At 40.9% G+C, this 16,054-nt stretch overlaps 1 protein-coding gene across 7 annotated transcripts in view; it reads right to left on the bottom strand.

Annotated features, from left to right (window-relative positions):
- The window catches only part of RIN2 (Ras and Rab interactor 2), an 81,625-nt gene that overhangs the window by 46,319 nt on the left and 19,252 nt on the right, over window positions 1-16,054 (bottom strand). For 6 of the 7 annotated variants that reach the window (XM_030021640.2, XM_030021636.2, XM_030021638.2 and 3 more), the window contains one exon: window positions 5,923-6,013. In XM_030021640.2, the coding sequence (XP_029877500.1) occupies window positions 5,923-5,976 (54 nt within the window). In that variant the 5' untranslated portion in view covers window positions 5,977-6,013. Of the gene's footprint in view, window positions 1-5,922; window positions 6,014-9,421; window positions 9,566-16,054 lie in introns of those variants that run through there. The other variant, XM_030021637.2, reaches the window with a different exon arrangement.

The raw sequence follows: 16,054 nt of genomic DNA, 5'->3' as shown, positions 1-16,054 counted from the left end.
TTGAAATCAAGACCATAAGAGGCAGTTTCCAAAGGAAAATACAACTGAAGTGGATGGATATATTTGCCAGAGGCCCCTGTTAGCATAAAGCAACATATATGAGCCCCAAGACTTAAAAAGTAATCTGAAGAAATCTGTAGTGGATTGTTTAGGACTATGAAATAGATATTACCCTGCTACGCTACAGAAAAAAGAGGTTTACATGAAAAGAAATGTATTTTAAAGTATGACATCTTCTCAGGTGGTAGATTATTTAACATTTAAAAAACCCACAAAATTATAAGGAGACTTTATATAGCATGATAAGTAGCCATTTTTGTGTCTAATGTTTTTCCTTTGGAGTCTATTTCTGATAAAGCACTGCTCTGTAAGTTAAAAAGAAACTACAATACAACCACTGTAAACCCAAATAATAATTATGACTCAGCATGAATTCACATAGCAGCCCAGTACAGTATTCCCTAACCAAACCTATCCTAAACATTAGATTGCCACAAATACCCATTTACTAACTGTTTACATTCCTAAACTCCATGAATGAAATAATGAAATGCAAACATCTTAAACCACAACGTTTCCTTTCACAACATATCACGCCATGCTTGCTGCCAACTGATTCTTCATTCAACAAGACTGATCTCAGCTTTTAGAAGCTGGCAGGGGTGACAATGTAATGCCTACATACAGACCACAAACATATCTGAGCTCCCCAGTGCTCTCACCAGAACACATATATTCCATTTTTATGTTTTACATCTTTCAGGATGTCATATAAGCAACAAAAATCAGAGCAAGCATGTTCGCTAGAAGCAACACACTCCCAAGGAGCTACAGTCACCTTTTATCTTACTCATTCAACTCATGAAGAGTTTCCCAGTCCCAAGAGGAAAACAGGTAGCTTTGACTTGATGTCTGTTTCAGGCCATTTTTAGAAAAATCACTCATCCATCACTGCACAGCAACTGAATTCCTGGTTTTTGTGTTGAAATGTAAATAAGCTTGTACAGAAAATTAACAAAACTGCCATCTTTCTGAGAGTGCACTGATAGAGTCAGCCAAGGTGACCACTGCAGGATGTTTCAAAGCCCCACGATTTACAACAGCTAAAGAGGAAAAGGTAAGATCAGCGCTTCTAATCTGGCAAGGGAACACGGGCTGAAGACAGCAAGGATCAGTATGAGACTGGACAAATGAGCCTCAGCATTTACCACCACAACCCGCCCCCATCCTGCCAGCATCTCATTTTTCATTCTTTCTGGCAACCTGCATCCTCTTTGGCATCACATCTGTTCCTTCCTGTTTTGATAAGCAGAGCGTAGCAACCCTCAAAGAGCACCCTGTGTGACAAGGTGGCAAAGCGCCAGAGATGAGCCAAACTGGGAATGCTATTTCTGGACTTGTCCAAATGTCTGAATACAATCAAATATTTTGATACATGGCTGCCATTTCTGGTTATTTTGCACAGTGAGATATGAATTCTCAAGACCACTAATGTTATTCAGTGTCTTATTCATCAGTAAGCAACAAAGTTTTACCTGATGTTTGATTTTGGGACAGAAAAGCTTTAATGGTCTAAAACCTCTGATGCCAGTTCAATAAAGATTGGAACATTTTAATGAGAAGGAGGATGGTTCAGTAAAAAGGATGTTTGTCAGACATACATGCAGTTCCTTGCTTTACCACAGACTCCCTCTGTAACCACTGGCAGACTATTCAGTCCCAGAATTACCCAAGCCTAACTCCATCTTTGCTTCATTTTTACTACTTGCTGCCTCTGAGCCTTCATCAATTGCAAGGTATAAAGACTCCAGACAATTTAGCCTATAAAACTACAGACCTTTGCTCTTTGTAAAATGGGGACAATACTGTTTTCCTGGTGTACTAACCATCAAAAAAATCAACGTGAAAAAACTAAGGGGTGGTTAGAAGCTACAGCAATGGGAACTATTTAAGAACCAGAAAGAAAAGTAAAGTTGGAATTTCCCACTGGTATTTGTCAATGAATTTTCTCATAAGTGTTGCTGATAGTGGTAAGATAGTCTTTTTAGATTTAAGTGCCCTGAGAAACTGCATGCCAGCATGCTGAAGGTTTCTTGGGCAACTGTAAAGTAACAAGCACAACATGAGAGCCCTATGCAGAAGTACACTACACAGTCTGTGTATGTAGGACAGCATTCTGAAGTACAGGTCAGCACGGGTAAAAGGCTATATCTTAATTACTAGGTCTCCTAAACACAGACAAGACAAAGCAAATTAAAATAATGTAAACCAAAAAAATCTGATGTGCCAAGTGTTTCCTTTGCTAACCCATCCAGCTGTAGCAAATGTAAATTGTCACAATTTTACACACGTGGGGGAGGGAAAGAAAGAGAAGGTAATTTTGCTGTACACACAAATGCACACACACAGACACCGGGTATGATACGCACAGGCCGGATACACTGACTGCCTGCAGTTTCCAGTTCGACACTGTAGGTTCAGAACAGTGGTCCAACAGTGCAACTTCCCAGCAGTGGTGACAGGTCTGAAAAGGTATCTTCGAGGCATCTTTTATTCCCAGTATTCTTCAGGCCATTCCTCTGTCCGGCTGTCTTTAGGAAAATTTAGGACAAACGTAGTTTCTTAATTGACAATGTTTCTTATGGCCTTAAGAGTTTGGTGTATTGAAATTGCTCCAGCATACTGCATTCATAATCATTTTGAGTAGCTACAGCCATCACATCATGAACAGGAGGCACACAAAATAGCTATTCCAGCATCTATGTTCCACACAAGAATTACTTACACAAGGAGATACCAAAAGCCTGCAGAAAACGACACGGGCACTTGCTTACAGTCCCACTGACATCGTGATTCCTTCAGCACACACATAAGTGACAACCTAGAAATACTCCTCATAACTGAGACAGTTGCTTGCTATGACTTGAAAATATGACCTTTCTCCCTATATGTCTGTGGACTGCCAAACAAGGATAATGTTTGTGCTTATGAGATACAAGATGTAACAAAGGTGCGTTGCAAAACCGAGAAGTGGTTCCTGTCTCCAGAAGACCCTGTTTATTGCTGACCACATGAAGCTCTGGGCAAGCCAAAGAGGAAAACATATTGTCACTGCAGCACTGATCATTTGTTTCCTAAAGATTGGCCTGGTAAGATTGCCTTAAGATAAAGAAAACATGCAACACATGAAAAACACTTCAATGTGCTTCTGTGTCACTACAACAGCACTATGAAGCTGCTGACACAGAAACTGGTCCTGCACACTGCACCGGCAGTCATTATAGCTCTCCATGTGCTAAAGGCACCAGCCACCACTTGCTTGTTCCCCTTTGCCTGTAACCTATCATGAGCGTATTTATCATCTGCTAGAACACCCACCCCCACCCTCTACCCCTCCAAGCATTATGCTCAGATTCAGGCAGCAGCAGAACGGCATTTCTGTCCCAGAGGAATAGAGGGAATGGAAACAGCAACACCTGCAATGTGTGGCATGGGACCCGTGAGGAGAGCATGGTGCACTGGGAGCAGCAGAGGAGGCAGGAGCTAGGAACAGTCAGTAAAGTGGCAGCTGCTTGCCACTACTTAGAGCTTTGGATGATCAATCACATTTGCTGCAGTACTAGAAAAAGAAAAGCAGTATGCTTTTTCTTAATATAAGCTGAGATGGCAGCAAGTATTAGCATCTTTCACTGGAAGAAGCTACACCAGGCAACCAATATTCTAAGGGAAGCAATCAAGGTAAGTTAATTCAGTGCTCAGAAGCACCTGTAAATTTTGATTGCTCCCTAGAGCAAAGCCTTGCCCAGCAAGACAGCCACTGTAACCCTGGCATTATATAAAAAGCAAAATTCCAGTGCAGAACAGGCAAGTTCAACTCTGTTGTATTTAACCCTGATGCCAAGCTGGTCTATGTGACAGTTTACTCTCCTCCTCACATCAAAAAGATACACATATCTTCCTGGCCAGTGGCAGGACACCACAGTTTGATAGGTCAGCATGCTTTCAGTACAGTGGCACTGCCTGGACACTATTCTTCCTGTCCTGCTCTCTAGAAGTATATGGTCTTTGCAGCTGTACTCACACAGTGCACATGAAGGCTTTGTTAACTACATTTCAGATCAACTAATCCTTTTTCTGGAAGAAAATTTTAACTACAGCCTTCTCTACAATTAATTTCAGCACTGCCTCCAGACCTCCTCCATTATGCATAAATGAAAAAAAAGTTAATGGGATTCAGTTGTCTTTTGAAAAATGTACTGATAACTCCTGCTGCACCTCTGCTTTTTGTGACGCCAACCTGAAAGATGACAGTTCTCCAAAGTCAGCCTCTGTCATATAAAAAGACCAAGACATGTTCCTACATTCCCCTAGAAAACAGTAAGCTCACTGCAGCCCCGAAAGCCCTCTGACTGATCCCCCAAAGCCTTAACAAACATCACATAGAGCAGGAGGCAGGAGAGAGGACACTGTTACCCATGCTTACTTTTGCAGTGTGATTGTTCACACCTGAGCTAAGCTACTGCTGCTCAGCAAATCTGGGGCCAATCATGCAAGTTAACTCTGCAGGAAATACTGGGAAAAAGCAAAGTTAAGTCATCAAGTTTAATCCTTGACAGAAGTTCCCAGAGACAGAAGTGATTTATAACTATGTAGAAGTGAAGATGATCACATAAGATGCACAAAACCTAATGACTGCAGGCAGTGACTCTGAAGTACCTCTTTTCTCATGCAGTTCTCAAGGTTCCAGTTTCCAGCTATAATGAGGTTAGTGGGAGAAAAATGAGATATTCACACCCAAGCAGAAATGCATTTCTAAAGAGTTCCAGGGAGTATTTGAAGGTGCTTCAACAGAGGGCTCTACCTCCCTGCATCTCTGAGTACCACCTCAAGTCTGGAGAGACCTCTCTACCCATCCCTGTATTCCCAGGTGTTTCCCAGGGGCATTAGGAGACCATATGTTGCATCCTGCCTTCCTGGCCCCTTTTGTACATTGCCATGCATCAACTCTATTCTGTGATGGAATGGAATTGAGGGGAGACAGAAGGGCTCTCACCTGAAACATATTTCTCACTGGAATATGCTGTATTAGGTGTGCTGTAAGCCACACAACATCTCAAAACAGCCCCCAGAACACAGAAACAGTAAATGGAATTATTTCCGTTTTCTCTCTATAAGCACATCCATGCCAGAACAGAACTACCAGCTTTCAGTGCCTGTATCATGCAGGAAGCTGGGCTCAGTATCTTAAGGGAGGAAGCATTAGACTCTTTTAAAAAAGTACGTAGGCACCCAAAGACACAGACATCTGCCTTGCTGCATTTTTTGAGAGTATGGCAGTGAGCTAAGCACCAGCTTCGTGTTGATTTCAAACAAGATGCACTTAGACTTTAAAAAAACCAACCAGCCAAAACCTACAAACAAAGCAAAAACACCAAAACACAAAAAGGACTGAAATATACATTGAGAATACAAAGACAGTATTTTTTTGAGTGTTCAGATTACACAGAAACAAGGAGCTCCCACCAATTTTTCTTAAAATAGGCAAGGAAATGAAACCAATTTTCAATCCAATAATGGAAATCATAAACCTGTACCACAACTTTAAGCTACACAAAGCCAGTTTATGAAAGCTCTAATAATTTTATGCCTGTGCATAATAAAGTTCTCAGCATTAGCAGCAAAGAAAGCCACAAGCTGTTTTACACCAAATATTCTATTTGGTGTCCAGGAAAGTGATATACACATGAAATAACTGGGTGGTAATCTAACCATGAATACCACCTGTAAGAAGAGATGCTTAAGAAAGTGCTTCCCATTTTACAGAAAAGGCTTGCTACATATCACTGACTGTACTGTGCATTCTGCAGCACTCATTTCACATAAAACCATGTGCTTTATGTTCTGTATAAATATCCCATTTACCTTAAAGAAACTTCCTCTTTTGTCCAGACAACGGGCTTTCATTGTCAAAGACATCTTCCCCGGGGAAGACTCCACTGTATGCCTTGAACTCCTAAAAGTAGAGACATTTTTTTAATGGTTAGTCCAGTCTGTAGGAAATTCCTTTCTAAGCCACAGAAACAGTCACAACAAGCCTTATGCCAAAACCCTTTCCGTCAACAACATGATGCCATTTATTTCCCACCAGAGTCCTTACATATCCCTTTAGTCTATTATTTTTCCATAAATTGGTTCAAAAAGACAGTGCTACTCAGAGTTCCATGTTTCTCCCTTCTCTTCACAGCTGATCGTGTAGCTGCGAGTAGATTTTAATGTGCTCATTAAAAAAAGAATGCTAAAAACATAACGATTGCTTTGTTTGTTTGCTTGACCTCAGCCTGAAGTACAATTAGAACAAAATGTTAGATGTCACTACAATCCGCTTTTAAATATTACAGTATTAATACAGGGGAAAAAATTAAACATCACCCTCAAGGGAGAAAACACATTACCATGAATGTAAAAGAAAAAAAAAAAAAAACCCCACCCTACAAAACCAACCAAACCAACCAACCCCAAACACCCCCCAAAAAAATCCTGCTTGAAGTTCCTAAAATGCAATTAAGTCTTCCAAGAGTCATATCCGAGTGAGAAACTGAAGATGCAGTTAGTAAGAAGCTGCATTTTCTACTATCAGGTAAACTGAACGAATGGTTTAACACCCAGACGAATATAACACATAACTAGAACATATGGACATAATCAGAAATATCATGGGGTGATCTTGAGCTGATTAGTAGAGTTCGTCTAAAGTCACAACCAATTCACACCAGTAATTTGTGAACAAACTTCTGAACTAAACAGGAGCCAAGTTCCATGGCTAAAAAGTCCTTCTACGATTTTTAACAGTGAGCTTATAATTGCATTTAAATAGCCTAACTCTTCTCCTCGCTCACACATTTACTGACCACATAGTAGGTAGTTATGTTGGAAGTTTCAGTTACCCAAATGGTAAATATTGCAGGTGCAAAACATTATAGATTAAGATAGAGGCACAGCTTTTGATTTGATACAAGCAGAAATTAAAATATAAATGGCAGTGAGCAGCAGTGAAAAACAAGTTTAGTGGCATGGCTGCAGATGGAGCTTGAGCAAAACAAAGCAGCTGGGACAGAGAATGCTGACAGTTAAAAAAACAAATTTGACACATACCCGCCTGCTGTCCCCCCTGCCCTGCGCACATATACATACACACTATTCTGCTTCCCTCTAATGCCTTTTGAGAGGGCATCAACAAGGGTAAACAGGACCAAGGAGGAAGGAAGAGCTTAAAAGAAAAAAAGGGTTAAATGAAAAGCTCTGGCAAGCAAAAGTATTGGAAGAGGGTAAGAGGTAGAAGCAGGGGAAAAAAAAACCCAAAACATTTTCTGTTGGTTTTAACATGTAGCAGGAAGCTTTAAATTGTTCACCCTGTTTCCAGAGGTCATACCACAAGAGCACTACAAAAGGTTACATTTTTCCACTTCGATTCTGGTTAAAAAGCAGCCGTGCCAGGAAGCTCAGGAACCAGCCTGTTTTCCAGGCAGAGTTTGCAGACTTTAAAGGTTGAAAGAAAAATCCTGAATTCTCCATTCTTGTGAAAGCCAAACACTAGAGGATGACCAAGAGAAGACAAAAACAGCACTGGAAAAAAAAAAATTAACAAAAATAAAATCAAACTTTCTTTGTATACCAGCACATTTAAAGGAATACATACATTCCTGACGAGGCTCTAAAGCTTTCACTGTGATCTGTGTTGCTTTATTTAAAATCAGCCTAAATAACTTGATTGCACTAATCCTGTAAGAGATTGAAGTCCAGGGAAGTGGGTGGGCTTGCAGATGCTATTAAATTAGTTGAGCTCTGTGTCATCATTTGCCACATACACACAGGTACAGAACAGTTGTTCCACTCCGGGGAGCATCAGACATTTTAAAGACTTTTGGTATTTGATATTGGCTATTCTAAACAATCTAAAGGTTGCCAGATAACAAGAGGTTTTTAATTATAAAACTGTTTTCTTCCAATGAATTCAATGAAATGGAATTTGCACCTGAAAGACTTAAGGTAGAGGGAGAAGCAGGAAACCCCAAAAGAAATTAGAATAAAAATTCAGTTTTCCAAGTTGATGCTATCCTTTTAATGGCAATATCAAATTCAATTCCACAGAAAAAAACCCAGAGATTTTAAATGAGTTACATTAGGGGGTCATGAGCAAGATCATGTAGTTTTATGTGCATCTCTCATCTCAGTCATTAATAATTCCATTTGCAAACAACCACCCTTTCACAGGAAATCTAATGTTTTTTAATTATTTTTTTTTAATTTAACCACAAGGACATCCACATGAATCCTATTACCAAAATAAGACCATGCCAAGATTTTTACATTGATCTTATTTTGAAACAGAACAGAAGTTTATAAGCTTCCACACTCAAACATACAGAAGAACACAAACATACAAATACTACTCCTTGAAGGGCAAACTGTGTATGACTAAGTCAGAAGAAAGCCTCAAATAAGATCACTGCTTATTTTGCCTGTAAGAGGTTCTGAAGCTCTAACCTTTTCCATAGCTGCTATTACCGTTACTACGTATGTGATATTATTACTATCTGTATGACCGTAACTCTGAGCCTCAGCTGAGCTCAAGTCACTCAATTGCTCTTCTCCGCTCTCTACATAGCCAGTGAATGAATCCACGCTACCCTTTATGGTTACAGTGTAACTTCAAACTGACTTAGGGTAATCTGAATACTGTTCCATGTTTGAGTAGTTTTTAGTATTTCTGATGAAAATCAGCACAGTAGGAAACACTGTTGTTGGGTTTTTTGCCTTTTTTTTTTTTTTTGTGCATATGCTTTTTTCAGGCCACCCAATATGCAAATAGACATTAAGACCTCTGCTGGTAAAATGGATGGCCAGGGGTGGGTGCAACACTCCAAAAACTGAGATTGGGCCCCTATCCATCTCCCACCTCGGAATTCAGAGGTTCCTCCACACAGTGCACAGAAACAACTGCAGAATGACAAACCTACTGTCAGGAGGTTTCATTTCTCTACACAGCTGTCCACATCTGATACTTATTCAGATCCAAACCAGGCTGAAAAAACACTGCTCTGAAGTTGTCTTTGTTGAGTTCGGACAGTATGAGGCTGTCAGAAAGGAAAAAAATCTCCCTTCTTTAATTGGGAAGGCAGGTAGAGAAAGATGGCTTCTTCTGTACATACTGGAGACAAGCATTTTCTCCTTCCTCTGTGTTTTAAGGACTGAGGCAGACAGTCTAGATAGATTTGCTTAGACATTGCCTGGGTGACTGCTCAGAAACCCATCTGAAAATGTCATCAAGCTGCAGGAGCTAACTCACTGTATAATTCATGTGACCTTTTGTCTAGCCATCTGGAAGGTAGCCTTTTCTGTGTTTAAGTGGTCAGTACTTTACCTACTTCGCAGTCTCCACAGCTCTTAGCTCTCAAAGGGCAGCAGGTGCTAGACTACTGCCTGCTGCTCTGATGTTCGGGTGGCTCCCTTCCAGCAGCACAAGCCTCTCCTGCAAGCAGCACTGTCTTCCCGCAGCTCTTCAAATCCAGGACAAAGCTTATGTGTGTAAAGGACAAGACAGGGCAAGGAAAAGGAATTATTTGTCTGCTTGGCAAATTTCTCTGAAATGCAGTGCTACTCCATGGATGCTGACACCCACACAAGCTGTATGTTTCAAAAAAACCTGGTGCTTTTCATCTTCTTTCTTCCATTCCCTTCTCCTCCTGGTTTTCATTCACACAGGAATGCCAGAGCACCATTCAGGTGCCTGGATGTAACCAAGACTTCTGACTTCTTATCAAAACATCTCCTACTTCCTTCCCTCTCCTGCAATTTTATTTGGTATTTTCTATGTTCTTATACTTAACCATAGTAGTGCCAATCACTGTCTTCCTGGACTTCTCAGGATCCTTCCCTTTAATCCTCTCATTCCAATCTTGCTTTTACAAGGCAAAACATCCCATTTTCTTTAGCTAAAAGTCCTAGTAAAGATAAGAAAGTCTGTATTCCTCCCCTCAGGCCACAGCAATCTGGGGAACTTAAAAAGTTGCTGCCCACAATCCTTCTTACCCCACCTCTGCTTGGTTTCCTAAGGAATTGAGGCTATACAACTGCACCGGTTTTCCATTCCTTAGTTCTTAACTATGATTTTTGATCTCTTGGCCAACTTAACAAGATCAGACAGATGAAAAGAGTCTCTGTTTACAAATACTGACAAAAGGACAGAGGGAAGAGACTCCATTAATGCCATCACTGAAGGAAGAGGAGGTATCTGCAGCCTTCCTTTTGCCAGCTGACCAACAGAATTAGCAGAACCCACTTTTTTGTATTTTAAGCATAAGTTACCCCACTGAAGGAACTGGCTGCCCTCTTTCATTCTCAATCTGTAAAGGCCATGCAACTACTGAGCATAGACACTCACAGAAACTACTTTAGGCAAACAAAAAAGGGTTTTGCTATTGTGCAGCCAAGGAAGAACAGGAGAAAATATCAGTCCAGACCTTTAGTATAAACTGGCAAAGGTCAGCTGATGTCAGAAGACTAACACTGATTGACACCTGTCAATGTAGTCCTTAGGCCATCCACTTTGCCAGTCGCAGTGTACAGCAGAGGAGCTAAAATACAATCCCTACTGTCTCATAACAGAAATGCATGGAAGCTAGGTAAAGCCTACTACTTATGTACTTGAAAACCTATGGTGAATTACCATCATATATATTACAATCAAATTATAATAGTAATTTATAAATATATAGTATTAAAGAAAATACAATTAATTCAGTGGACCCATTTTCTGGTGGGTTAAACTGGAAACCAGAAACAGGAAGGATAAATACATTTTACTTTTTTTAAAAATGTGAAAACAGTATTTCTAAAATGCAATCCTACGCTTGAGAATATGCTAAGAGATATACACAGAACTTCAGATTTTCAGCAAATTTAAGCATCCTCATGCATTTCATTTTCCTATTCCCCTAGCACATTTGCACTACCCCATGGAGAAGGTTGTGTTCATCTCTAACCTACAAAGCTCTGGTTTGTCTAATTACTCTGACCTTATCTGATTCTTGGCAAAATTAAATTTTTCCTTTTGAAAGTATTTCCTCTGAGAAGTTAACTGAAAGCCTACTTCCAGGGACACAGACACAACTGAGCACAGTATCACTTTGAAAATCTATCAAATAAGAGCCTCAGTCTGAAAACTATCATTGGTGCCAGGATTTTGCAGACCTCTCAACTCAAACGTTGCACTGTGTTAGCACAGCTGTATCCACAAGCAAAAAGCGAGGGGATTATGCAAAAAGGATTCTAACTTCCATCATTCTTCTGGCTGCAGAAAGGGTTTACAGTCCTTTCTTTTTTTCCTTCAAATAATGCAAGGGCACATTACTTGTAGAAAACAAATAATGCATACAGCAAAAGTGACAAGTCACTCTTTACTTCACACTTTTGTCATATTTTGTCATTACTTTACAGTGTCATATTTCTGTATTTTGTCATTTTAATTAAAGTGTTTGAAAAAACTTGGAAATTACAAACATTCTCTGATCAACCTCCTTTTTCTTCAAGCTCTGTTTTTACTTTTATCTCTGCTACCTGAACATAATGAGTTTGTGTGAGCTACTCCCCTGAAGCAAGCCCAGTTGCCACCAGTATAATGTCAGTGAGCAACAGTATTCTACCCATAATGAGCTAAAAAAAAAAAAAAAAAAAAAAAAAAAAAAAAAAAAATCTTCCAAAGACAGACACTCAGTACACATGTAGGCAGAAAGGCCACAAATGACTGTTTGCAATCCTTTTCAGGAAACAGTACTTTTTTTAAAAACTAAAAAGGAAACAGAAATATGCAACACATTAACTTTTCAAAAACAGCGAGGAGATCACAGGTGAACTGTGCTTACTATTCCCCCAATGTGCCTCTTAATGCATCTTTGTAAAATCTGAAATGCAACGCTACTTAGTTTTCCACCAGTTACACACCTCTCACTAATTCCTCCAAGGAAGTTATTACTCTTCCCATAAAGAAGAAAAGAAAAGAAGATACAAGGTAGTTAAAGGCAAGCAGCAGAATTAAATGATGTGCAAATATTCTGATCAGTGATGTAAGGTTATGTCCCAACTGCTGATAGACCATTTTATGCTTTTAAGTGTTTTCAGTTGCTACGTTTGTCACATTAGGCACTGTCACTCTTAAGCCTCTTTTCTTGGTACAGGTAGAACAAGGCACTGCGTATCCCCACAGCAACGGCTGTTCCTCTCGGGCCATTACAGCAGCGAGCAGTCTCATCAGGGTACGAAGCTCCCTCTGTAAGACTGCCTTGCCTCTTGCTCCCTTTTGTTCAAAGTCTGTACCAGGACAGTCAGTCAGACAGCCTGAGTATTAAACGGGAGTTACAAAAGCAGCCAGGTCATGGACTTCACTATAGTCCCGTCTTTCAGACAAATCCTTGTCTCTCATTTCACTCGCAATGCTAATCCGAGACCTGAATTTCCATGGGTTGGGAGAGGACAGGACAAGTACAATCACTGAGGATCACTACAGTGACATCTGGGCTCTGGACATCACCTGTGCACAAACCCATTGGAGGCTGGGAGAGTAGGTATCCATGCAGGGTCACTGCCCTATGGCCTGCAATAGGGATAACAAGCAAGGGCCACGCAAGCCTGCTCTGCTCATTGAAGGGGCTGCCTGGAGGAAGCCCTAGCTCTGGGCTCCAGCAAACCCCTGGAAGGCAGAGAGCATGGCAAAATGGTTAACATGAGAGAGGAACAGCTGAGTCTCGAGACCTGGCGAAGGGATCCAGATAATTCACAAATCAGAGGCTTCCCCGAGCCAAGGCACAAAGTCAGTGCCCTTCACCCCTTTCCTACTGACGCCTTTTCAAGGCAGGCAGGAGATCCAGTCCCTAGAGCACAGCCTGCACTGTGTAGCATCCCTGTCCCTGGGACCTACCGTGCATGCCTGCAGCTGGGGCAGCTTGGGAAGGCCACTGAGCACTTGCCCACTCCTGGGCTGGCAGCCTCAGCCATCTGGGCCTTCCTGAACTTCTTGGAGGCCTGCACAGAAGAGGCCAGAGCCCGGCCAGCAGTGTGACCCCAGAGTCTGCAGAAGTCTCTGATCTCCTCAAGCAGAAGAGCTTCTGGGGCTGCTAGCACCAGTGCCCACATCCCTGGGGACAGCCAGAACTTAGCCAAGACCCAACACAGCCTTGGCTCATGTGAATGTGAGGGAAAGGTGCAGTGCAGCTGTGAATCCTGAGGCAGAACTGATGGTTAAGAACAGGCAAATGAGTCTGAGGAGCAAGGTGTAGCATCTGAAGGTGCAGTGAAGAGTTTACAGCGTTGTAACCTCATACCCTCCTTATAACCAGGAGGATAATGGGCTAGAGGGACCCTCTCTTGGATGCAGTATGGCTGCTTTTTTCCTAGGAGTCCTCCTTCCTAAAACAAATAGCTGGCAAACTGCCCTCCCCGTTCATAGCTTTGACTTACAGTGATGTTCTCCTAGATACCAAACTGTATCATGCAGAGGTTACTCTTCAGCTCCCAATATTGTCAACTTGCTTATTTATTACAGATCACAGCTGTTCTCAGTTTCCTTGGCTGATCTTTTCTTACACCTGTATTTGTATCCTGAAGTATCAATGCTCCGCATCCTGGTTAACACAACATAACAATGTTGTTAAAATCACAGCCATCTTTCCAAGGACTCCTTCACCTCACTATGCATTAAGCCCTAAAATATCAGCAACTGCTTAAGGAACTACTACCTGGACAGACTTGGATCTTCAGGGGCTGTGAACCAGTCCATGCATCAGGCTTGGTATATTTATCTGACTTTAGAATCTAAAGTGGGAACATCACTGCTAAACTTAACACATTGATCTTTCTACAACTGGTTTCAGCTGGTCATCACTCCTGCCTCAACCAACCTTTTGCCTGTAGGCTTATTTTTGACCCTTGATTCCAGATCCTACTCACTGGCAGTCTTTTAAGAGAATAAGGAAGAATTACTTGAACTTGTTTCAGCATGGCACTCTCAGGAGAGGTTTTGAGTCTCATTAGATTTTGGATAGATCTGCCGTCTCCCAGCTGTCTACCCACTTCTTTTATCTATGCTGAAGTCATAAATGAAGAAATGAAAGTATCTGAAAATCCTATCTGAAAAGTGTGCAAGAGTTGGCTTGACTCTGCTCCCACTGACATGAACAGACATTGTATCACTCTTTCCAATAGGAGTGTACAGTTAGGCAAACACCGAATGCCTCAGAAAATCCAATCCTTAAGCTTTGCTGAAAATGGCACACTACCAAGAGGATTATGTTTGCTGCTAGTGCTGTCTCTCTGCACCCCTTCCAAACAGTTTCTTCTTCCTCTATTCCACTAAACAACCTCTTCCTGCTTGCTCCCATGGCATACTTTCCACATTACTGAAAAGGAATAAAAACCCAAGTCATTTCCTTTGGCACAGCATTTAATTGTGAAGGATACTACCACATCTCTAATAAGAGAATGATTGTACATTGATACATTCAAGTCTTGTTTTGTCTCTAGACATGTCAGAGAAATACATTTATAAGATTGGCTTTGATTTGGATAACCTTTCAGGAGGTTCATATTCTTCCCAAATTCCCTGGCCTGGATATCTCACAAAACTAGAATTCTTTGCAGTATTTCCGTAATTTCCATTTGTTATTCCTGCCAAAACCAGCGAATAATAAAAGTGAAAACATTCAGAAATATGTTTTCAACCCTCTTAAAAAGCATTTAACATTGAGCTGCAGTTCCTGGAAGAAGCAAGAAAAGGTAATTGTGCAATATAGCTTCAAGGTCTGGAGAAGCTTCAAGAATTCATAATGAAGCATTAAGTCAAATGCAGAGGGAGATGGGTTACAGCACCTGCATCTAGATGGAGATGCACAAGATAGCCACCTGCTGTGCTTGGCTGTGGGTTATTTTAGCCACCTGGGAAAAGCATATCTCTATCTCCTGTACCATGAATCCCAGTGAAGGATGAGGCTTTCAGTGCTCTTAACTCCTACCTTCTTGCCTGACAGAGGCACCAAGCAAAGCTCTGATCATACCACTGCCAGAGATAACATTCCTCCACGCAGCAAGGGGGAAGCAGAGACCTGACCTACTGCCAGTTCAGTGAGCTTAAACACTTCTATCTACTCAAATATTTCCATGATCTAGGGTTAAGTGATTAGATATGCTTATTCTGGTATTAGATAGCTGCACCTAGTACAGCATCCTTTTCTACAGTTTATTCTTTTGCACCTAACAATTACGGATATCCACCATAATTTCTATTTCATCATGTTTAGAAAAAAAAAAATTACAGGTATGCTGACTCTGCTGAAAGCCAGGTAAGGACACTGCAGCATGCTTTTGAAAATGACCACCTGAAGTATATGTCACTGTTTATTAAATGCACACACAGTATCCATAGATATGCAAAACTTCAAAAGATGGGAGAAAGTATAAATAAGATGTTCCTGCTAAAATAAACAACCTGATGGAAGGAAAGGGATACCCTCACCTACATTTTTAAGAACTTGCCAAAATGTACACCAACATTCTTAAAACTACTATGTGGTATTTATCAATTCTCCAGATCTGTAAATTTTTAGGAGTACTTAATGATCAATATTCTTTCTCCATTATCACCATTCTGCAAATCCGTAATACACAGGAAAAGAAATCCTGCAACACCATAATATAGCAGAGCAAACTTGAACTTACATCCATACTACGGCAAGAGGATTCTTGCATACAAGGTATCCTTACCTAATGATTGAGGTATACTTGTTTGAAGCAATGATAAATTCAGCACTAGATATGGAAAGATGCCTTGTAGTTTACCATTTATTTGCCAGAGTTTGTGGGTCTTTCCTCTGATGGATTAACCCTATACATGCTCTACTTTTCCTTGTTTGCAAAGTTTTATATTACACCAGTAGACAGTAACAAGGACTACCTTTACTTCAGAGAGAGACAATCTCTCGGGTGCCTCTCAGTCAGCGGGGAAAGG

Source organism: Aquila chrysaetos, chromosome 8 (genome assembly GCF_900496995.4).
Source record: "Aquila chrysaetos chrysaetos chromosome 8, bAquChr1.4, whole genome shotgun sequence".
Taxonomy (NCBI): Eukaryota; Metazoa; Chordata; class Aves; order Accipitriformes; family Accipitridae; genus Aquila; species Aquila chrysaetos.
This window is presented reverse-complemented; position numbering and strand designations above follow the sequence as displayed.